The sequence below is a fragment of the Acinonyx jubatus genome, chromosome A1 (assembly GCF_027475565.1).
Source record: "Acinonyx jubatus isolate Ajub_Pintada_27869175 chromosome A1, VMU_Ajub_asm_v1.0, whole genome shotgun sequence".
NCBI classification, from domain to species: Eukaryota; Metazoa; Chordata; class Mammalia; order Carnivora; family Felidae; genus Acinonyx; species Acinonyx jubatus.
In genome coordinates, this window is record NC_069380.1 from 128,576,875 (window position 1) to 128,601,677 (window position 24,803).

The 24,803-nt window shown below is 37.1% G+C and overlaps 1 protein-coding gene across 3 annotated transcripts in view; it reads left to right on the forward strand.

Moving 5' to 3' along the window:
- IPO11 (importin 11) overlaps positions 1-24,803 on the forward strand; it is a 203,759-nt gene that overhangs the window by 175,602 nt on the left and 3,354 nt on the right. For 2 of the 3 annotated variants that reach the window (XM_053223347.1, XM_027041178.2), the window contains exon 30: positions 3,501-3,551. The exons of the other annotated variant lie outside the window; for it this stretch is intronic. In XM_053223347.1, coding sequence (XP_053079322.1) covers positions 3,501-3,551 — 51 coding nt within the window. The remainder of the gene's footprint in view (positions 1-3,500; positions 3,552-24,803) is intronic. 3 annotated transcript variants of the gene reach the window in all.

The following is a 24,803-nucleotide window of genomic DNA, read 5'->3' on the forward strand; positions in this document are numbered from 1 at the left end:
TTGCCATTCAGGAAAGCTATGAAGCTGTCCAGACTTTTTGATTTTGTCCACTTTCATTCATCTCCTGTCTCTACTACCTGTTTGGGGGGAATTAACAGAAGATCAAATGCAGCTGAAAGCATTTCATTTAATTTCTAAGGTCTCTCTCTATCTGGTATGCTCTAGGAGTAGAATGACAATTTTGTGATCTCTTCCATAAAGAATTAAGCTAGTACAGGGGTGCCTGGGTGGCTCTGTTGGTTAAGTGTCCGACTTAAGCTCTGGTCATGATCTCGCCGTTTCTGGGTTCCAGCCCTGCCCTGGGCTTTGTACTGACAGTTACAGCCTGGAGCCTGCTTCAGATTCTGTATCTCTGTCTCTCTCTGCCCCTCCCCTGCTTGAGCTCTTTCTCTCTGTCTCTCCCAAAAATAAGTAAACATTAAAAAAAAAAAAAAAAAGTTAAAAAAAATTAAGCTAGTACATTAGCATTTTAAGTTGCTTATAATTCTTTTCTGTGATGTGTGACTTACTAGGCATTTGTAAGGTGTACTTTCCAAATTGAAGTTTTTGAGCATATTAGTGTTTTCTGGCAAGTTGATGGAACTGGCTAAGTAAGCATTAAGGAAGCATTTGATATATAGTAAGTAGCCTGTGTTAATAAGGTATTTCTGATCATTCTTTCATGTTAAGTATTACTGAGTTTAAGCCCCAGAAATACTTTGGTGATCTGCTTCTGTATGTAATAATCTAATTTTATATATGCTTACTAAATGCTTTAGTTGATATAAATAAGTTTGAACGTTATTAAAACTGCACTAATTTCTCATTTACCTGTGCTGATAGTGCGCGGTAGCACAAATAACGGTCTATCCAAACATCATTATTTCATGTGACTTTGAAGTAATAATAGTAGTACTGTATCTACATAACATTATCCTTTTTTTCCAAAGGAATGTTTTAGAATCTCATCTCATTTACCTTTAAAATAGTTTAATGATCAGATACTGATGAGGAAACCAGGCCACAGAGAAGTAACCTCTTACTCAAGAGTTACAAATTTAGGTAAAGCCTGAAATTAGAACTGAGCTTTCTTGACTCCTAGCCTGAGGCATTCTTTATGATTTTGATTTCTAAAATTTCTGTAGGTTTTCTAAATGTTTTCAGAAATCCCACATACCATTTTGCTAAAATTGCAGAATGCATGAGAACTGCACGTTTGAGGGGAAATTTACCAGCTTCAAATACAGCTCAGCTACCATAAGTCACTGGAATTGAAATTAGATCTGTAGAGTTAGTATAGTTTGTCATGTCTTGTGGTAGCATGGCTAGGAAACAGGTAGTTAATTAATTTGTACATTTGCTTTTCTTTGACAATTAAATGTAGTTTGCAGTTACTGACACAACTGTAACCAAGAGCTAAAGAAATGACTGTGAGGAATGCCCAATGTCAGGGAGGACATTAATGATAATTCACACAGATGGTAATTATTTTGTAACAGTATTTACTATATTTAAGTATTAAATTTTTATGTACTTGTTGAGTCCCCACTACATGATCCACTCTTCTTGAAATTGAGGATATTGGAGTGAACAAAATATATAAACCCTAAGGGTAATGGAGCTTATAGTCTTAAGAAATTATTTATGTATATTAACAATGTCAAGTTTATGAAGGTTTATTAGATTAAGTAATAAATATCACAGTAGTTTTCTAAATTTGTAGCATGTTCATGAAACTTGGAAGTTCTGTATATATAGTGTTCCTAAGAAGTATTTTTTTACCCTGTTTTAATAAATCAGTTAAAGAATGTAGCTGGGGTTTTGTCCCCCTCACTTCTTTGACAATAATTTTTTTCTCTTTTCCTAGTGTTAATAGATGTTTGCAGGCCTCCTATTTGATTAATTTTTTCAAGAGAAATATCATTTCTCTTGACCAACACTTTTTAAGATCATTTATACTTGCAGTGAGTTTGATCTGTTTTTCATCTTTTGGGTACACTTATGGGAATATGTCTTTTTTTTTTTTTTTTTTTTTTTAGTATATTTATTTATTTTGAGAGAGGGAGAGAGCAGAGGAGGGGCAGAGAGAGAGGGAGATCAAGAATCCCAAGCAGGCTCCACACTGTTAGCTCAGAGCCAATGCAAGGCTCAGTCTCATGAACCATGAGATCATGACCTGTGCTGAAATCAAGAATCGGACACTTAACCAACTGAGCCACACAGGCGCCCCCTGTGTGGGAATATATCTTATATCTTAATGTATTTTAGAAGACATATTTAGAACTAACTATCTTCCCTCTAGTCCAAGAATATGAACTATTGTTTTTCCATTATTTGTCTCAAGAAGTATATTAGAATTGAAAACATTTATGCCATATTACAAACCAGTGAAAATATCATTTTAACACATTGTACTTTTAAGTTGCTGTTTGCTGAATGAGCTCTGCATGTGACTTTTTTACTGGTTTGTAATCAAGTCTTTAGTTTTTGATAGCCTCAAATTTTTATGTGACTACCAGAGTTTTAAATTTTAACTTGTATCTTGGGGCACCTGGGTGGCTCAGTTGGTTAAGTGTTCGATTTCAGCTCAGGTCATGATCTCACGGTTCATGGGTTCGAGCCCCGTGTCAGGCTCTGTGCTGACAGCTCAGAGCCTGCAGCCTGCTTCAGATTCTGTCTCCAGCTCTCTCTGCCCCTTCCCCTGCTTGTGCTCTGTCTCTCTGTCTCTAAAATAAATAAACATTAAAAGAAATTTTTTTTAATAAGTTTTAACTTGTACCTTATATAGTTCAAGCAGAATCTGCAGTCTCACTGAACTAAATTTCGGATACAACCAGGTGTCTGTGGGCTGAATGACATTGGCAAACTTGGCATCACAGTTTTCCGCTTTGACTGTAGCACATCTAAGCAAGTTAATTGTATTTTAGGTTGGGTTGCATTTTATTTGCTAAATTCATAACCAGACCCTAAGTCTCCTGGCAAATACCATAAATCCTGAATAGGCCTTGCATATTGCCTTCGGGTGAGTATTGTCTCCTGTGCTGCTGTTGTCAAATATAGCACTGGATCAGAAAGGGACAGAAGTGCTGCAGTATGGGAATGAAATTGTCTGAAAATCAGAGCCTTATAGGTAGCTAACATGTTTTTCCCCTTTCTCAGAGTGGATAGACCAGACCACCTCAGCCTGCACACCTCTGCCTCCCTACCCTCCTTTCTCTTCCTCCAGCTCCTCCTGTCATCACCTCTTCCCCCAGAACTTCTCTCTGCCTATTAAATCCATCAACTTTCCTTTAGACTTTTACTTAGTAGAATTTGGAGCACATTGCCAGAAGGAAAGTTACCTTATTTTCATTTGAAAATACTCTGTGATGTTGTTTCATAAATGTTCAGTCAAAAGAGAATGTTGGAAGGGCATCCTAGGCTAGTGGTTGAGTTGGGAGGTTGTAAACCCTCCTAGTGTGATTTTGACCACTAAGAATCAGTCAGATGATTGTTTCCTGCTCTCATTTATTTACCTCTAGAAAAACTCAACAGACCTAGTAAAAGAATTGTATTTGGCTGTCACTGATAAGGTACTGTGATTTTGTTTTCTTAGTTAACTAACAGTAATCTTGAAGTTCATGATTTATAAACAAAATATTTTGCAAGTAATATGAAATTAAGGCATCATTTTACTGGTATTTCTGAACTGTCTTTTGAGATTCCTTGCCCTATCACATTGAGTAATCAAGGTAAATATAGAATTGTTGAAAATACTCTTATTCAACTTGCCTGCATTGTCAGCCTGGTTATGACTTTAGAGAGCTTTCTTTTTGCTTTTTCTTACCATGCCAGTTCCATTACACTTTTCACCCCTGCTTTCTTGCTACCTCTTGACCTCATCCTAATTAGAAACTGATCCTTATCCAAAATCCTGAACTCTGACATTCCTCTCTCATCACAACCTCTTCTTCACCATACCATGTCTCCTGAAAATTCTGTGGTGTACCTATATCTGGAGTCCTGTAATTTGTTCTCACTTTCACACTCTTTTTATAAACTTTCTCTTATTTTCACTAACTTTCCCACCTTTTAACCTAAATGTTCTTGTTTTTCTGCTGCTGCTAACTTTGGACAAGCCATAGTCATAATCTTTGCCTCCCCACTTTAGACCTACTAAGTTTGTGGGCCTAGAAATCAGGCTTACGTATTTCTTAAAAGCTTCACATGTTATTTTGGTGTCCAGCCAGGGTTGAGAACCACTATAATAGGAATGAAATTCCCTGACCGTCTTTTATAGATATCGTGATTCCACCCAGCCTTTTGCGCCTTGTTTTCTTCACCCTGCTCTGTCTCCTAAACCAGATGCCTTGTCTCCATGAGTATCAGAGGTTTTCTTGGCGTCTGTTACAGAGCTCTCAGACTTGTCCTAACGTGTGGAGTACCCCGTAATCCTCTTTCCCTTCCCTCAGCTTACTTACTTATTGTTTTCCTCATGAGACGCTGTCTCTACTCACTGATCATCCTTCTCATCCATGCCCAGGTATAGAAGTAATCTCTCCCTCTCCTGGGTTTACCTAGCATCTTCTCTGTACATGTCACTGCTTATACCATCTTCTGCTTCGTGTAACCTAGCAACTCACATCTGTGATCTCCTTGAGATTAGGAAACATGTGTCACTTACGTTTGTGTGTGTATGTGCTTATATCTTTGTATATTTCTGTAAAGCTTTGTTGAGTAAGTATTTTTTATATTACATATTAAAGTTTCTTAAACTAAGGCATTCTCTGTAATATTTAAAGCACCTTAACATGCTATGTATAATATACTACTAGAACTTTTTTTTCCCCTTTTTTTCCCTTTCATTTGAAGAGATTGACTCTAAAATATACCCCTGTTTTCTTTGGGTCCTTGGACAACTATTCAAGTTAGTGAGGGTAGTGTCATCGGATCTGTTTCCCTCTGCCTTAAGATGACAGAAATCTCTCCTCTTTTCATTCCCAAAACAAATCTAGATCCATAACCTACTGTCTCCTTTCTCTTCTTGAAGCTTATTGGCACCAATGGGAAAGTAGCCGCAATACCATGCAGGCATAATTTTCCTAACTGACTTTATAGCTAATTAATCCTGGCAAGAACTGTGTATCCTGTGTGTTGTGGTCCATCATATTGGTGGTCTTTACATAAAATCCAGGAAACACTCCAGAATACTATTAGCCGTTAACCTGATCCTCATCCAAAGTTGTTGCTCATGTGGCTTTTAGTCTTTTCAAGCTTTTTATTGCTTTAACAATGTGCCCTACAGGACATCTTGTAAAAAGCTACTTTGTAATCTGTAAGTAATACTTTGAGGGAATGACAGTATTTAATATTATTTGTTATGAGTAATTAGTGCCAAAAATTATGTGATAAATAGAAACTGGAGATTTTTAAGACCTTATGTGCATTTATACCCTACCTTTCCTCGGGGTGGGGGGAATGTTTCAGGGTATACGAGTATTAGTCCCTAAAAACAATGTTCCAATAACAACATATAAATAAAGACTTGGGAAAATGCCAAGTGTACATTTGGCTTTGGGAACATCCAAAGACCCTAGTTTCACAACTATTAATTCAGAAGCTGGATGACGAGGTAAATTTTAGGATCAGTGTTGTATTTATTTAGGCGGAAATCCTTAACCTAAATTTCAGCCTGTCTATTGCTTTCCAGGGGACTTTTAGAAACACCTTGAGATTGTACACAGATTTGGGTGAGGATGTACATTATGGGGAAGAGGTGATGTATACCTTTTATAAGATTTGTTTAGGGGCTAATAAAAGATCAATTGAAGATAACCTCTTGACTGTTTCTACTACTTTTCCCTGTAGTATTTAGATATAGATCTTTGATTTTTTTCAGATACACAGTATTTGTTGTCTTTTCATCCTAATTTTCCTTCACTTGGCCCATAGGCTTTCTTTGTCTTGAATAGTGAGCGAACATTGAAGCACTTAGAACCAAATTGTTTTTAAGTCTGGCTAGTTGGTTATGCATAGTGTTTCCGTGCCACGAGCCAAATGCATTGTAGGCTGCCGAGAGAAATAGTAAATAAAGTTGGGCTTAGGGGGCCAGGGAGACAGTGCCCAAAAGTAAGAGAACCTTGGGATTATTCTTGTTGCCTTTTTTTTTTTTTTTTTTCCAATTCACTTGAGAATTGTTCTTATATATCACTCATGGTTTCCATAGCAGGAGTATGTTTTTCACAAGCCAGTGTTTCCAAAGATTCCTTTCCAGTTTGCTTTCTGTGTCCTAAAAGTAAGAGGATGACTTTCAGGTTAATACACATTTTATCTGTTTTCTTGAACAAATCATTGAGCATGCATCAGGTACAGTGCTGGTGTGAACTGAGTGTTACGTGTCGGAAGATGACAGAGAGTCGAAGATGAGGTCTGAAGGGCAGATTTAGGAGAGAAGCCTTGCCCCGCATCATGGATGCTTTAGACAAGAGATATAATCTCCTTTGTTTTTTTGAGACTGTAAATTTGTTAAATTGGGGTTGTTTCTTACAAAGATGGAGATACAGGCTTTGAAATGATCCTTCTACCTAAAATCACTGAAAACAAGACAAAATTACGTGAAACAGCTTTTTTTTTTAAGATACTGCAAATCAGAATATGAAGCATAATGATCTCTGAGAAAAAGAAAACAAACCCTCTGGTTGCCACAGTTTGCTACCTGGAGGGAGAGGAGAGGCACAGGGAGCCCGCTTGGGGTAGGGGGAGGGCACAGGGAGCCTGCTGGTCTCTCTGATTTGAGGAGATGAAGCTGGAAGACGCCAGAGCAGCTTGAATTACCAAAGAAGAGGGAGTAGCCCGCTTAGAACTTGGGGGATCTTGGGAGGGTCCCTTCTGAGTCTTTAGCTGAGTACTGATCAGCACATAGAAGTGCAGAAGTTATCCATGGCCAGGGAAAGAGCCTCTAGGAAGGATTTTGAGGGGAACGGTATTCTGAGCTGACACAGCCAGGACTAGATCGTGTTGTCAGAGTGCAAACCCTCAGGAATGATAGGGCATTAGGTAGAGGGTTCACAAGTGTGTGTCCGTGTTGGTACAGAATTATCCCCATATTAGGTATTGTTCTGATCCTGCCAAACAAAGGTAAAAGCAAAATCTGAAAAGATTGAACTGTTACCAAGCAATGTAGTCACATCCTAGAACAAAACTCATGACTGTCATCTAGAAAAATTTCCAGTATCTAACAGGGCAGAGTTTATAATGCCTGGCATCCAGTAAAAACCTACTGGCATGCAAAGAAGCTGGAAAGTCCCCCTACTGAGGGGGAAAAGTCAATCACTTACAACTTCCCAAGAATAGATACCTATGGTAGAAATGGTAGAAAAGATCATTAAAACAGTTTTTATAACTGTGTTCCCTCAGTTGAGAAGCTAGAGGAAAGATTAATCTGGTAAATACAGATGTTAAAGATATTTTAAAAAGTGAAATGAACCTGTAGCGATTAAAATCTGGAATATCTGGTGGGGTTAATGTAGATGAAGTATTAGGGAACAAAAGATGAGTGAATATGAAGATGCAGAAATAGAACGTCTCCAAAAAGAAACAGGAAAAAACCCAACAAAGGAAGGGAGGTAAGCTGTGTAGGATGGGTGCAAGCATCCTCATGTACAAGTTACACAGGTCCCCGCATGACAAAAAGAACAAAAGAAATATTTGAAGAAATGATGGCCAGAATTTTTCCAAATTTAATGAAAACTATGAGTTCAGAAGTCCCAGAAACTCACAGAACCCCAAGCACAGGAAAAAAGACTGTAGACCAAGGCATATCACAATCAACTTGATACTTACATCCAGTGTTGAAGAGAAAATCTTAAAACAGGGAGGAAAAAAAGATGCATTATATAGAGAGGTAAGAGATAAGAATGATAACAAACTTGTCATCAGAAACTATGCAGACGGGCTGACAGCAGAACAGCATCTTTAAAATACTGAAAGCGGGGAGCCTGGGTAGCTCAGTCAGTTAAGAATCCGACTTCAGCTCAGGTCATGATCTCATGGTTCATGGGTTCGAACCCCGCGTCGGGCTTTCTGCTGACAGCTCAGAGACTGGAGCCTGCTTCAGATTCTTTGTCTCCCTCTCTCTCTGCCCCTTCCCCGCTTGTGCTCTGTCTCTCTCTCAAAAATAAGAAACGTGAAAAAAATTAAAATACTGAAAGAAAACTTTTTAAAATTTTCTCTTTACTGAATTAATCTTTTAGAATAAAATTGAAGTAAAAACTATTTTGTTTGTATTTACTCCGTAGTTAATTTGTAAAGTTAATCAAATTTTATTTTGATGACAGTGGATGATAGCATTCTGTCTTCTAGGTGTTTTTTTGTTTGTTTTGTGTTGTTGTTTCGTTTTTTTGTTTTTTGTTTTTTTTTACTTAACAATACAGAGTATTTATAGAGCATTTGCGTAATCCATAACAGTATTGTAGATGACCACAGAAAATCTCTGATAGTGTCAGATTTATCTTACACTACTGGGTATATTTCATGCTACTGCTTGAATGAAGCCACAAAAGGGTAGGCATGAGTGCTTTATTTATAACCATCAGAGGAGAAGTACTCACATTTGTTCCCTTCCATTTTGCCCTGTGATTCCTTTTCCCTTCAGAATTGCTGAGATGACTTCAGTTTTTTCTTCAGCCTTTGATACATAGTGGTCTTTAAAGTCTGTAGATCGATAGTAGGAAAAAGCAGTCCTACTCAAGAACTGAATTTTTACGAACATCAAGTAGATCCCAGTTGTGAATTGTGACTGTTTTTATTGATGTCTCCTGAAGCTGTTATGAAGAGGTACAGTTTGTGTTTGTGCCCCTGCCTCGTAGAAATTTAGTTTTTAAATTTTAATATTAAATAGCAGTTTGCAGAGTTCTGATTACAAATGATTGCTTCTGGTTTTGCAAAGAAAGCATTTGTACTATTAAAGAAATTTTTATCCATATGACTTATTTGCTATCACTTCTGTGTTGGTTGTCACCCACATATTTTCAGCCAAATCTGATTATAGAAGATCTAACTTATTAAAATTGTGTGCAGATCCTCACCCTTCTGCATTCTCTTGAAAACACTTCTCTTAACTCTTTGTCAAATACTATATTCCTGCCTGCTGCAGGTATGCAACTGTTTGCTCTTGACTTCAACACAATGGCAAGAGTAGCTTCTTGAAAATGGACGGTTTCTCTTTTGTGTTTCTTCAACATACATTTTTGTATGCTCACCATGTCCAAAGCATTGATCATTATAATTAGTATTTCCTCTACTATTATGTATACCCATAGAACCTATCTTCTGGTGTATATTGATTGGTAATAAATACATATTCTTTACAGACATTGAATACCATTAGCTTATTACAAAGCCGGTTTCGTACAATGAGAGGATTTCCTTTTTATGTATGTTTCTCTCTGAGTCTGCATTCTCTAAGTTCAATTACCTGACTATTAATGCTGTTGTTAAAGTATCCTTATCTTCATTTCCAGATGATGCTGAAATGTAAAAAAGGTTGTCCTAAGGCACATAACTTTACCTAAGGATATCTGTATAAAATATTTCAAAATTGTAGATTGAACATAGCTTTCCTGATAAGTGAGATGCTCAAAATCAACGTTAAACTTACCCAAATCTTAGTAATACACTGTTTTAATAGGTAATTCAGCTCTTACAAAGTATATGCTTGAAAATGACATTAAAACAGTTCAACAGGATGGGCAACAATGAATTGAAATAATCCAACAGAGATGTAATAAAGACACAAATTGATAACCAGGCATCCTCCTGAGAAAGCAGTTCTTTCTGTGATCAAGCTAAAATGTTAATCAAAAAATAGTTTGAGATACAGAGGTTGAGATCTTTGACAGTAGGTTACATAATCACAATCATAAGATGCTGGAAAAGAAAGTGCCATTGAAAATGCCCTTGAAACTAAATAAAGTAATGGCTTCTGAGACGTCAGATTAATTGCTTGCTGACCTCAATATTGTTGTTGAGTTTTAGAAAATAGGCAACCTCATTGCTTCTTGAATTGAATTTATTTACCTGAATTATTGCTAAAAACCTTAATCAAAAATAGTTAAGTAACTTTGCCAGTGTGCATTTGGAAATTTTGGCAGTGTGGTATTAGACTCAACGCTAAGTAAAGTCTTCGTGTTTATCCATGAAGAATATGGCCTCCTTTTGGAGAATACATTTTCAATAACTTAGGTAACATTCCAGTGAACATGAGACTATTTTCTTTCTTTTATTCCTCCTTTTTCCTTTTTCTTTTTAGTAATAAATTATCAGTAATGCTAATTGTGTTTTTAGAAGGAGCCTGTCTTTTGAGGGAGGGGAAATTAAAGAGCCTTTACAAAGAATCCTTCTGTGTAGCAAGTTCCTATTTTGAAGTTTTGTGTTTTTTAGTTTTGTTTTGTTTTAATTTTAGAGAGAGTGAGAGTAGTGGAGAGGGGTGGAGGAAGAGAGAATACCTCAAGTAGCCTCCACACTCAGCGCAGAGCCCCATGCGGGTCTCGTTCCCACAACTATGAGATCATGACCTGAGCCAAAAATCAAGAGTCAAGCACTTAACAGACTAAGCCACCCAGGCGCCCTGAAGATTTTTTTTTTATTGTAACAATAACCTATACTCTTTTAAAAACCACAAAATTAATTCTATGATATGAAATACCTTTCCCCAAGACAGCCTTTTACTGACGTATTTCTTTCCAAACATTTGCATGTATAAACATCTGTATGTAGTTCATAAGTAAACACTACAGGGGTGCCTGGCTGGCTCAGTCAGTGGATTGCACAACTCTTGATCTTGGGATTGTGAGTTCAAGCCCCATGTTGGGTGTGGAGATTACTTAAAAATAAAATCTTTTTTTTTTAAGATTATGCTGCTTGATTATTTAAAAAAAATATTTTTAATATTTATTTTTGAGAGAGAGAGAGAGAGAGAGACAGAGCGTGAACAGAGGAGGAGCAGAGAGATAGGAGACATGGAATCAGAAGCAGGCTCCGAGCTGGCAACATAGAGCCCGATGTGAGGCTCAAACTCAAAAGCTGTGAGATCATGACCTGAGCCGAGGTCGGACGCTCAACCGACTGAGCCACCCAGGTGCCCCTTGATTATTTTTAAATGTGGTAAATGCATGAGCCTATTTCCATATGCATACATTTAGATTTGCATCATTTCTTTGAATAGCTGTATTTGATCACATTCCATTGAATGGATCTCCATCATATGCATTTCTTGAGCAGCACTTTTTTTAAATTTTCTTTATCAAGTTTTTAATTTAAATTCCAGTTACCATACAGTGTAATACTAGTTTCAGGTGTAAAATTAAGTGATTCATCGCTTGCATACAGTACCCAGTTCTTGAGCAGCACTTCCAAAGGTAGTTTGCAAACAACTAGGGGCTCAAGAGTATTCTCATTTCATAAGTGATATTATGTATCAGTACTATGAGTGATGACAGTATTTGCCATTCTAAGATAGTATTTTTCTTGTCATCGTGTGGGCATTTGCACTGGTTGTGCAAAAACAACATTCCCTACCCAAAGGCAGGTATAACAGCTGGCCCTTGAGCATCAGTAAAGGCGATGGCAGCAAACTATCCTAGTAGTCAGCCTCTTTTTTACTACCGTATACTCACATTTTGTTTTTTAAAGCCATTTTCATTGAGGAATGTTCTTGATGAAGTAGTACAAATGACCAGTTTCATTACATCACCACTCTCAAGTATGCATTATTAAATACTTTCTGTGTCACGAGGGGAATGTTCTCTGTGACATCGGTTGTCATGAGGAAAAGTCCTTTTGCAATAGAGTTGTGAGCTAAATCATCTGTCTTTGTCATGCAATACCGTTTGAACATTGAAGAATGGCTGACAGGGAAACATGGTGATTTAGACTTGGGTATTTGACATACATTTTCTCAAAAGCCAGGCTCTCACTTTAAGGAAAAACTAAGAATTTAAAAGTATGTGCCCATTGGTGGTATGAGTTATTCAATACCCTGGACAATATGCTAGAAAGCAGTAACTTGTTTTTTAATGTACTTTTTCTAATTATGAGCAAGGCTGAGCATTTTCCAGATGTTTATAGTTGGTTTATATTCCTTTCTTACCTTCTTCACCCCAGTTTTTCTATTAGAAATTTTATTTGATTGTTCGTTTTTTGCTTTAAAGTAAGAGTTCTGTGATACATTGTATTTTCCAAGAATGGCCATAATAGTATGTCCCATTCCACATGCTGTTTTGGCAAGGTGACTTGCACGCTCTCTGGGTCTCTATTTCCTTTCCTTGAAGTTGGTCAGTCTTGCTGATGCTTTCTGCCCTCTGAGTCAAATCATAAGATCTATCTTCTGCCTTGTTCCCAAGAAACATTTGTTCTTGGAACCCAGGTACCCAGTGTCCACAAAGAGAATGTGAGTCTTGTTTTACACAGCTGAGGTCCCAGACAACAGTGAACATTAACTGGTAGACACACGAATGAGTAACGCTATAGATGATTCCCCAGGAGAGTGTCAGTCCCTTCCAGCCTTCAAGTCTTCTCAAGTGAAGCCCATAGATCGTGGAGAAGAGACCATCTGTCCTTACTCTTCTCCACAGAATTCCTCAAAATTTAAAAATTAGTTGTTGTTTTATGCCACCTAGTTTGGAGTATAATCAGAAACCTGAAGAAGCTCGTTAGAGATGCAGAAATCAGCCCTTCATTCTTCATCCGTGTTTCATTCAGTTTGGTTTTTGCTTTTTGTTTTTTAAACCAGGAGCAGAATTAAACTGATGAGCTTGTTGTTGCAGGGGTGAGTGCACACTTGGTGGCACCACGAGTTGGGTCTCAGTGGGTAAATCATGGAGGGGTTTTATCAAATTGAGAGTGCTGGAGTTAGTCTTAGAATGGTCTTGTCAGGGATTGGTCAGAATTTGCAAACCATTCGTGTTACGGGGACAGTCAGTGGTCTTAATTTTAAGTCCTTAAGTCCCAACTGACCGTCAGGTCAGTTCCTCACTTGTCTTAGCTTGGAATGCATGGACCTAAATGAGCGGTCTTAAAAGACTGAGCAAGATAAACATTGCTTATCTTGCGTATCATGGTTTAGGGTAGTTTTTCTGTTTTCTGAGTCCTGGTAAAGTTCTGCACATTGTGGTCTCTCCTGCATTTCACAGATATTCCCTTAGAGCTATCAGGGGGCTTCTCACTCCCACGCGTACCCCCACAGCTACTTCATCAGACTCATTTTTGGAAAGATGAGCTGTTAGCTTTTGGGCATAAACAGTGTAGATTCGCACTGCCCTTTGAGAGGGCTTCATTGTGTGAGTTTTCAGTGGTGGTAGTTGTCATCTTCTTTAATCGTCAGCAGTTTGTTTACTTTTGACTTTGTTTTCTCACTTTGCTTTTGTTTTATCTGGTTTTATGGAAACGCTACCCCATGCTCAAGAACATCGTTTCTCATGTTTTTATTTCGTGTTATTGATTTCATTTAAATCTTTAATCCAAGTGGAAATGTTTTTGATAAAGGAGTGGAGGAGAGTGTCCATTGTTCTTCGATACAGCTCTCCTGTGCCACAAAACTAATCAAAAGCGTATCTTTTTTCTGCTGTTTTGAAATACCACCTTTGTCAGATAGTACAATGCCAGATTTGCCTAGATTTATTTCAGAAATCCAAATTTGTAGTCTCTTGACCTTACTATTTTAATTACTCCAGTTTAACAGTGTATTTTTTACACATTAATGTTGTTTCTGAGGTTATTTTACTTGAAAATTTATCATTATATAATTTTTAAAATAAACTGAACACTTTTATTAAAGAATTGTTTAAAAATCTCAATTGAAAATGGGAGTTAATGCTAATTAGAAAACACCAAAAACCATATTGTTTGAAAGTCAGAGACTTAAGACTTAAGACTTTGGCTATTTTAATGCTAAGAATTGCAGGTTTATTTTCCTTCTAGGATATTTTGTAGATCAATCTCATAATACTCCATCTTGTTCTTTCAAGCATGCATTGAAAACAATTGCTTCTTTGTGGTCTCAGCCTAACTGAAATAAAAGACATACCTTGTATCAAAAGCTGGGGTGTACTACCGTGATTCAGGGTCAAATGAAGAAAATCAAAGAACGTGTCTATTTCCATTAATTTAAAACTATCTAAAAATAGTTTAATTCTCCTGTATACAGTGATATGTTCAAAAATGAAACATTACTTCTGCTGAAAGGGGATTTATTAAACTAAGGAATTTACTTATTAAATGGTTTGGATGTCACTATATCCTAGCCAGTTTTTTTTTTTCAGTTTTATTTATTTTGAGAAAGAGAGAAAGAAAGAGCACAACCTGGTGGGGGGGGAGGGTGAAAGCGAGGGAGAGCGAGAGAATCCCAAACAGACTTCTCCACACTGTCAGCGCAGAACCCAAGACTGGGCTCGATCTCAAGAACTGTGGGATCGTGACCTGAGCTGAGCAACCCAGGCGCCCCTCTCCTAGCCACTGTCATTCATTTTTACATGAACCCAAGCAAGGTGAAATGATCTGTGACAGACCTTAATACTGCTTTTGCACAAATCATTTGATACTTATTTTGTATCTCACATGTGATAGTCTGTGAATATCATATGAATAAGTCATCCAATTTTTCTTGGATTGTCCCCTTGAAATAAAGCACTTTAAAGTAAAACAAATAGAAAGGGAGAAGGCTTTTGTTACAGAAACTATTTAAGTGTTGAGACTTTCTTTCAACCTAAAGCTGAATTAATTTCTTCCCCACCACTTTTTTTCTGACCTGGAAGAAACTGTGGTGAAGAGACTAATGAGTTTCTTTATTAACCCATTACAGTGAAAATTACTTTATGTCCTTGTGCGAATTACGCAGTTACATTTGCTTCTAATGCAAACAGTGGGTCCTTGTAGAATAGTGATTCTCAAGTGATTGTTATTTTATTCCCCCACCCCCCAGGAGACTTACAGCATTGTCTAAAGATATATTTTATTGTCACAAGGCTGAGAAGTACTACTGTAATTTAGTGGGTGGGAGCCAAGAATGCTGCTAAGCATCCTACAGTACTCAGAACTGAGTAATAATTCATTTTATTCCACTGAACATTGGGTAGTTGGGAGGAGTGTCTCTCCAGAAACATTGATGTAGTTGCCTACTGTGTACCAAATAGCGGCCAAGTTGTATAGGGCCTGATATGCCAGATAAATGTGGTGGGAACTATAATCCATTTCATCCCCCAAAGAATTCCAGGTCCTAATCCCTAGGTCCTTTGAATAGGTTACATCCCCCTATGGATATGTTTGGTTACTTTGCAAAGTAGAATTAAGGTTGCTCATCAGGTGATTGTAAAGGAGATTATCTAAGTGGTGCTGTTGCTTTGAAAACAGAGGAAGACAGCCTCTAGAAGCTGGAAAAAGCAAAATAACAGATTCTCCCCTAGAGCCTTCGGGAAGGAAAGCTGCCCTGCTGATGCACCTTGATTTTAGCCCTGTGAGATTGTTCTGGACTCCTCATGTATAGAACTATAAAATAATAAATGTGTGGTAGTTAGGGCAACCCTAGAAAGCTAGGAATTTGGATTTTGTTTGGTAGGAATAGGGAGCCATCAGAAAGTTGTCACCAAAGCAAAACCACAGTAAGACATCACCTGTCAGGGTGGCTAGAATAGACAAGAAATGACAAGTGCTGGTGAGCATGCGTAGCCACGCTGATATGGTGGGAAAGAGGCAAGCTTTCAGTGTTGCTGGGCTTGCTGCTACTTGAGAGAATTTTGTAGCATTTTCCATTTCCAGGATCTTAGCCCCTTCCCCATTCACTTCACTACATATTAACTGCTTCTACTCAGTGATTACTGATGCCATTTGATATGTCCACATGTCCAGCTAGCTTTCCTTAAACCTGAGTAACTGAGAGAAATATCTTCTGTTTCTTGTCTGTCCTCTTTTCCTCTCCACACATGCTCCCTTTATCTCCTCCTGTCTCTCTGTCTGTCTCTCTCTCTCTCTTTCTCTCTCTCTCTCTCTCTCTCTCTCTCTCTCTCTCTCTCTCACACACACACACACACACACACACACACACACACTAACTACCCCATTCGAAAAAGCAGTTGATGCAGCAGCCCTTTTACCATTTAATGTAAAAAATAGTGTTACACCACTAATTTTCATCTTACCTTAACCTCCCCCTTTCATTGCGTTTAGCATTACAAGGACCATGATTTATTTTATCTTTGAATCCCTGCACTTAGAATGGTACAAAATGGGTTCTCACTAACTTTTTGTCAAATTAGATGTTAGTGGTAGCAAATTTCTTAAATCCTTAGGTCAGCAGTTAACATGAGCTATCTACTGGAGATTTGGGTGACCTTCGTTCAGGAAAGATCTGGCATTTGGTTACCTCCATGTTAACTCACTGCTTTGTAATTGCTTCTAAAGCTCTCCGTGTACTTATTTCACTATGGATGTATTCCTTGAACAAAAACCAAAGGTAACCCTCAGAGATTGGTACATGTTCATTTATAGTTCTAAATCTCACAGGTGTTGGAGATATTCTGATTGTCGTAATTTCATTTTTTGTGATCTAAACGTTAATAGGTTTAGTTCTCTGAGATTTAAGTAAACTATACTGGTGAAAGTGGGGCAGATATTTTGAAATGCTTGAATTGTGGTGTTTTCTAATTATTTGTCAGTGTGTTACATCTTTGTTCGTGCAACGGTGGTGTTTTGTTGAGTTTTCCATTTGGTTTTTATGTATCAGTCAGTAGTACAGGCACTGGCTGTGAGTTCCTTGTTTTGCACCAGGCCTCCTTCCACAAATAAATACACAACATAGTTTATTTAAATCATGCATGAAGTCATTTCAAGTACTCTAGTCAATTTAGGCTAAATAGCCATAGAGAACAGTATTTCCCTTTCCAGAGCTAGTGGGTTAATGCAGGTCTTAAAATACTGCAATTTCGTGAATGATTTTGCTATATCAGCAGATGGTCATGATGGAAAGTTTTGTTCCCTCATTCATTCCCATCATATTCTGTCATTTTTATAAATTATTAATGGTTTACTATTTGATGAAGTGATCATCCCAGTTTTTGAAATAGATTGAGAGCACTGACTCGTTATTAAACTTTATTGCCTTTACAGGTTCCCTCTTAGCATTTCTTATTTATAGCACTTAACTTTTTAACCTTTCATTTGATAGCTTGATCTTGTGAAGCATTTTATCAAAAGACTTGAGATTCTCCTAAGATGTGTTCAGTGATCTCACTTCTTGGAACCAAATAGGCAGTTGGAACAATAAGGAGACATAAGGAAGCAGGTGTGTCCTGTGTTAGGTTGGCTTACACTTGTGATGTTCGCATCTCTCAATACCTTTAATGACAGTGTAGGCAAAAATAAGTGATACTCAGAAAACTTAATCCAAGGTGACATTTAAATTGTTAACTAGAAATCTCATCTGGTTTTTCCTATTTCTCTTTGTCCTCTTTCCATTTTCTGTACCACCTGGAAACTACATATAATTGGCTCAATGTATTATGGAATATGTTTGGTTTTATAGTCTGTTGTCTCACAGAATGGGCAAACATGAGTATTGATGACATTTCTGGAAAGGAAGTAGAATCAAAGGCAGTGCTGAGCACTAACACATTTAGATATGTCTAGGAGGCTGCTGTTTCCTAATTTAGGAATACTGATCACACACCCCTAAACATTCTGTTACACTTTGTTATACAATCATTTTTACTTGGATGATAACATGAATGGAAGGAGGACATGTTTCTATTTATTTATTATTTATTTCTATTGTTTCTATAGAATTTATTATTAATTTAGTTATATATTAGAATTGATCTTTTTTAAGGTTAGAGATAAGTCCATGAAGATAGTCCTTAATTTACTGCTATGATTGGTTTACAGGAGAAATGCTTTTATAAAACAGGTAAAGGTTCATTTCAAAAGGCAGCATATTTTTATAGGATTCTAAAAACACACCTATGGTTATAACTTTTTTATTGGTGCAAAACTTATTCTCCTACACATTACCATTTTGTGGTATCTTATCATCCCTCTGGCCTTCTGAGTAAACTGGTGCTAAGGATAGCCAGTGGTGGTCTTGTGATCTCTAGGTTTAGTTGAACCTAATGGTCTCCTACTGGGTATATAATGACAGAACTGAACAATACTACCAGTAAGCTTAATTTAGTTCCTGTAAATAAAAATTCTATCCTATAAATAGAATATGGCTTTTTAAAATGTTCATGAAATATGAATAAAGAGGAGGTATGTGGGGGGGGTGAACATAAATATAAAATATTAGGTAAAAAGTCACGTATAACTTCAGGGATTATGCATGCACTTCCTGGCTAGTCAGTGGAAAATCTTGTCAGAATTGACAAGTTTTTCATAAAATATAATTGCCAAAAAAATTAACAATTAAAAATCATGGAAGAAAAGTTTTTAATGGATTCCCCATTTTTCTAAAAAGCAAAAAATTTTCCATTAACAGTGTTTCTTACTTGCTCGTTTTCTAAATGGTTTTACTGGAATGTACTATTAATGAAAAAAAAATGTGTAGTTTAATGCATTTAATATTGCTAATGACATCCTTTCATCAGCAGCTTGTCTTCTCTCTCTCTCTCCTCTCCCCTTTTTCCTTTTTCTTTCTCCCCATTTTTCGTTCAGTCCTTTTTTTCTTATTTTTGGGCTATCACATTTTAAGGAACAGATAGAAGTTAGAAAACTATGGGAACTGTCAGGAAATAATAAACAAAAAAGAAAAGAGTAAGAGTAAGTTTTTGTATTTATGAAGATAGATGCAGAGAAGTAAGTTACCATTAGCAAATTTAACCCAGCATTAAATTCACCATTTATTCCTGTAAAAACTCTGAATTAGGAATAGAGTAATAGGACTCTTTAAAAACAATTTTTTAATGTTTATTTATTTTGACAAAGAGCAAAAGAGAGCAAGTGGAAGGGCAGAGAGAGGGAGAGAGAGAATCCCAAGCAGGCCCGAACTCCCAAAACGTGAGATCATGACCTGAGCCAAACCAATAGTCGGATGCTTAATGGACTGAGCCACCCAGGGATCCCTAAAAAAAATATGACTTTAACGTGATGTTTTAAATGACTGTTTGAAGCTAAGCACAAACATACCACTGTTGAGAATGATCTAAATGAGAGTGCCACCTTCTAGAACAGACCCCTGGAATCTCAATATAATAGTTTTGTTTTGTTTTTTTTTTCTACTCAGGGAAAGTACAAAAAGAAGATTATGAGTGGGTGTGTAATTCACAGAGTCATTCAGGGATGACCCAGATATATTGATGATTCTTCTGTCTAGTTGGAGAGAAAAAGAATGGGTTATAACACATCTTTTTTGTTCACATTCTGTTGACTGGGAGTTGTGGTCTATCTGGGTACCTAGGAAGCAGGATAAAAATTTTTGGTGATAGTCTGTCACATAGAATTTTTAGCCAATGTAGTGAGAAGAACAAGCAAGGGTGTATTTTGAGTGAGTGTAGGTATTAAGTATTGGCAAAGAAAAGGCAAGTCATTAGTCATTTAAATGAATGTTTATGCCAGAAAAGTCCAGGAAAATCAACAAACCAGCTATGAAGAGAGTTTAACAAGGTAACCAATTAAATGATAAACATGTAAATGTATGTTGCTGTTACTAGCAAACCAGTTAGGAAAAGCAGGCAAAGTCCAAATCCTTACAGTGTGGATTTTATATGCCGTGTGATTGGGGAATCCTTTGGAATTCTAGAGTCAAAAGTAAGGCTCAAAAGAGCATTAAACTTTTGGATGGTGAAGGAGTCAGACAGTTTAAAAAAAAAAAAAAAAGGATCCTGACATTCTCTGTTTTGCATATGCTAAAGCAAAAGGAACCCAAAAATGTCTCATTGAAACCAAAGGTGAAAGAAAGCCCTGACGAGCATGTAGAAGTAGGTGGTAGTCTATGGGAATCAAGTCTGTAGGGCTTGGAAGTACCAGTCGAAGAGTTTTTAAGTGGCATGTATTTTACTGAGTCTTACTTACATTTATTTTAATGAATATGAAGATATCTATAGAGATTTTTGTTGGGTTTACTTGAAATCTTAGTCCTTAAAACCGTTTTTTCCAAATTTTTCTTTAGCACTCTTCCTCACTCAAATATGTATCAGATTCTTAGGAGCTTTTAAAAATTCGAGTGCCTGAAACCAGTTACATCAGAATCTCTAGAAATGGGACTTAGACATCAGCATTTTTTAATATTCTACAAATGGTTCCCAGTATGCTGCTAAGGGTGAAGAACACTCTGTAAACATATTTAGTTATATTGCTGTGGGTTTCCTTTTCTCTTTAGAATTTCTTATTTTGAGTTTTAAATGAAACAATCTTATGTAAAGGGGCACCTGGCTGGCTTAGTCATTTAAGGATCCAACTCTTGATTTTGGCTGAGGTCATGATCTCAGGCTTCATGGGGTCGAGCCCCGCATTGGGGGATGAAAGTGCAGATTCTCTCTCTCCCTCTCTCTGTCTTTGCCCTTCCCCCGCTTGCACACATACTTTCTCTTTCTCTCACCATAAGCTAACAAAAAAATGTACATAAAAGGTTTAGTCTGTGCCTAGTACATGCCCTGTTTGCGGTTGGAGTTTAGTAAATGTAGATAGAATATTTTGATTGCTGTTTAATCACTCTGATGAGGAACATTCCCTATGGAAACAAATGTGAAGAAATAAGATGTTCTGTTCCTCATATCTGGGCTTGGCATATTTACTTTGGCTCATTGATTAAATTGTGTGTTTTGCTCATGCTTACTTTGTAGATTTAAAGCACCTTGGAAGGCATAACCAAAATAAGACTGAAACTAGAGTAAAAATACCCCATTAGTAATGGTCTGGGACTGATGGAGAGAAAAAATAATTATATCAGAAAACCTTGGTAATAAGCTAATTGCTAAATTGCAATTGCATTTTTGTCCCTGAGACATGTATATATGCATTGTTACTTTTATCTCATGACGTCTGGGTTTTAGTCATTCTAGACATAGCAATGTAAAATAGCTCCTTTATTTACAGGTTCGTCAAATAGAAATTGTAGTCTAAATTCCTCGATGGACAGCTACAGCAGGGATGATAAAATCTCACTCGCTGCCTTGGAATTTGGATTGCACACTGGGTTTAATTAGTGACTGAATTTGCATTGTTGAGCCTTATTGATGAGATGGGCTCTGGTTGGCATCTACAGAACTCAAACTCCTTGGTAAGCCACTGGTTAGGAGAGTTTATATCCAACAGATTCTAAAAATTTAGATGTAGATGTATTTCAGAAATTGACAATTCCCTATATGAAACAGAGGTCCAAGAAGTGAATTTCAAACCAAAGATATTTCAATCGAACTAAGAACATTTGAAGACCACAGGGTTAAATACATTGTCATAGGCAAATTTTCCTTTAAGATTTTTGGTCTCTTGCGTTGCTAGGGTGGTTATACATAATCTACCAGGTTTCATGGAAAGTATATCACTATTCTTACAAAAATCTTCTAGGGTAGGAAACTTTTTCTCTCCAGCAAAATTCCAACCAAAATAACTTTACAGTAAATAATTTCCAAAAAATTATCGTGGGTCTATGGAGGCTTATAAACTGAACAATAATATGAAAGGCCACATGACCTAAGACAAAGAAAGGATTCAGCTGTCAAATTCCTGCTGGGTGAAATTGCTGATTAATGCAGTGAAATGTTTTTTCGTTTTAAGGAATCAAAATCTCAAAGAATAAGAAATGGACATTCTGGTAAGTGGCACCACAGGAGCTAAAATCTTGTACCAACTCTAAAGACTAACCACCTTATGGTTTGAAGCAAACGTCAGAAAGCTATAATTACCAACAGAGGAATCTGATACACAGTTCATCCAGAACCATTCTTTGTTAAAGTTATAATTTCAGAGTCAAGGAATACCAAACTACTTGCTTATTAAAATCCAACGTATGGACTTTTGAAGTGAGTCAGAATATTAGCACTTAATTTATTTGGCATTGTCTTGGAGTCAGGAATTCTGGGTATTTATCTTCCAATATCACAAATCTATTATAAGGGTTCTAATTTTATCTTAACCATTTTAATGGAAATATTTAAATATTATGTACTTCCTTGGAGGGTGAGAGAGCAATTAGGCATATGGATGTAATGGAAAGAGAACAAAACCAGGAATTTGGAAGTCTGTATGCCAGTTCTCCTGTTGTCATTAACTTCAGAAAAATCAACCTTGAATGTCACTCACAGCCTAGGGACATCATTTTTTCCTCATTTCAGAAATGAACTTGCCAGCCTTGCTATTTAGATGCTCTATAATTCAACACTTGGGTAAGTTAATTGAGGCATCCAGAGCAGGTTGTCCTCGTACCAGATGGCCACAGAGGGATGTACTTTTTTAGCTTCTTAGTACCTCTTTTTTAATTTTATTTGTATTTTTTAATTTTTTTCATGTTTTTTTTATTTTTGAGAGAGAGAGAGAGAGAGACAGAGTGTGAGCAGGGGAGGGTCAGAGAGAGAGGGAGACACAGAATCCGAAGCAAGCTGTCAGCACAGAGACTGACACGGGGTTCAAACTCACGAACCATGAGATCATGACCTGAGCTGAAGTCAAACGCTTAACTGACTGAGCCACCCAGGCGCCCCTTTTAGTACCTCTTTTTAAATATATTATAAAACTTGTTTATTGTAGTCTCTGTTGTCAGTTTTCCTTTTGTTGCCTGTGCGTTTAGTGTCATATTTTTGAAATCATTGTTATGCCCAGTGGCACGAAGCTTTTCCCAAAATTGTGGGGTTTTTTCCTAGGAGTCCGAGGTCTTATGTTTAAGTCTCACTCATTTTGAGTTGATTTTTTGTGTGGTGAAAGAGAAGGATTTCATTCTTTTTCATTTGGATATCCACTTTTCTCAACACCATTTGTTGAAGAGACTGTCCTTTCATCACTGTTTACTTTTGGGTGCCCTTGTTGAAGATCAGTTGACTACATATGTGTGGAATTATTTCTGAACTTCCTGTTCTGTCTATTGCTCTGTATACCCAACATGGTACCTGAAATCCTAGTCACAGCAATTAGGCAAGGAAGAGAAATAAAAAGAATCCAGATGTTAAGGTAGAAGTAAAACTGTCCCTTTTTGCGGATGATGTGATCTTATGTATAGAAAACACTAAAGACCTATTTAAAAAAAATTGCTGGAGCTAATAAATTAAGTAAGGTTGCAGGATACAAAGTCAGTATGCAAACTTCAGTTGTATTTCCTGTACTAAATGAACGATCTGAAAAGGAACTTAAGAAAACACATCCCACTTAGAACTGCATCAGAAAGAATACAATAGCTGAGCATAAATTTAACATAAATACAATAATTGAGCATACATAATACACTTCAAGGAGGTGAGAGACTTGTACCTTGAAAACTACAAAACGTTGATGAAAGACATTAAAGACACAAGTAGATACTCATATTCATGGTTTGGAACACTAGATGTTAAGATTTCCATACTACGCAAGGCAATTTTCAGAGTCTGTGCACTCTGTCAAAAATTCCAATGGCATGTCTTACAGGAATAGAAAACACAATTCTAAAATTCATAGGAACCATGAAAGACCTTGAGTGGCCAAAACAGTCTTGAAAAAGAATAAAGCTGGAGGCATCACACTTTCTGATTTCAAAATCTATCACAAAGTAAATAAAACAGTATGGTACTGGCATAAAGACAGACACCGTTTTTATTTTGGAAGAGTTTTAGGTTTTCAGAAAAGTAGCAGAGGTAGTACAGACCTTTCCTTCTCATGTGCCCCTCGCTCCTTTTCTGTAATGTCAGCATCTTACGTCAGAGTGCATTTGTCAAAGTTAGGAAACCAACATTGGTATATTATTGCTAACTAAACTCAGGTTTTATTGAGATATCGCTGGTTTTCCACTAATGCTCTTAGTTGCAAGATGTGGTCCAGAGTACCAAAAATTGCGTCTCATCTGGGTCCATTTTTAATAGTTTTGTGTCTCTTCCCATTACTCCCGGTATTTCTGTATTGTCAGCTGGGCCTCAGTACTGTTGGCTTTGTTTTTTCTGTAGAGGGTTTTTACCTTCTCATATTTGTACATCTGAGCGAAGATAACCACACTTGTTAGATGTGTTCCAAAGAAGAATAAACAATTTCTGAATTTATAAGATTCTTCTGTGATTAATTTGTTTGAATTTGGGAATGTGGATTACCAAACTGTTTGGGTCTTTCACCTCCAGGAAATTAATTCCATGCCTCCAAATATATTCTTGGTGTCTGAGGTTGCCAGATACTAAGCTCACTCCGGTTTGTGATGTGTTGCTGTCCGTGACCCCTCAGTGATAACATCTTGCAAAACTGTAACATCACAAGCAAAGTAGTCAGGATATGGAACATTTCCGTTGCTGCAAAGACTCCTCATTTTGCCCTTTTATAATTAAATCCACTTCCCTTCTGCCTCTGATACCTCCTTTAGTTATGAATGACTTTTTTTTTTATTGAAACCTGGATATTTTTGGTTTTATTAGACTGAATCTTACTGCAAATTCTTTTTTAGCCACCTTCTTTTGACAGTGCTGTGGCAGAAGTGGCTGTGCCACTTTGTTACTGTCAGGTGGGTGCAGAAAGCCAAGTTGTCCACTCGGCCCCTCTCCCCTTGAGAGGAACTGAGAGTTCAAGCTCCCCAAGTGTCGCCACACACACGCTATTGGGGGATGGGTGTTTCGAATCCTTTTAACAGCCTGGTGTGAGTAGAGGTGGGGCCATAGTTTAGTCTTGGTGTTGGGCTGAGTGAAATAAACTAGTTATCA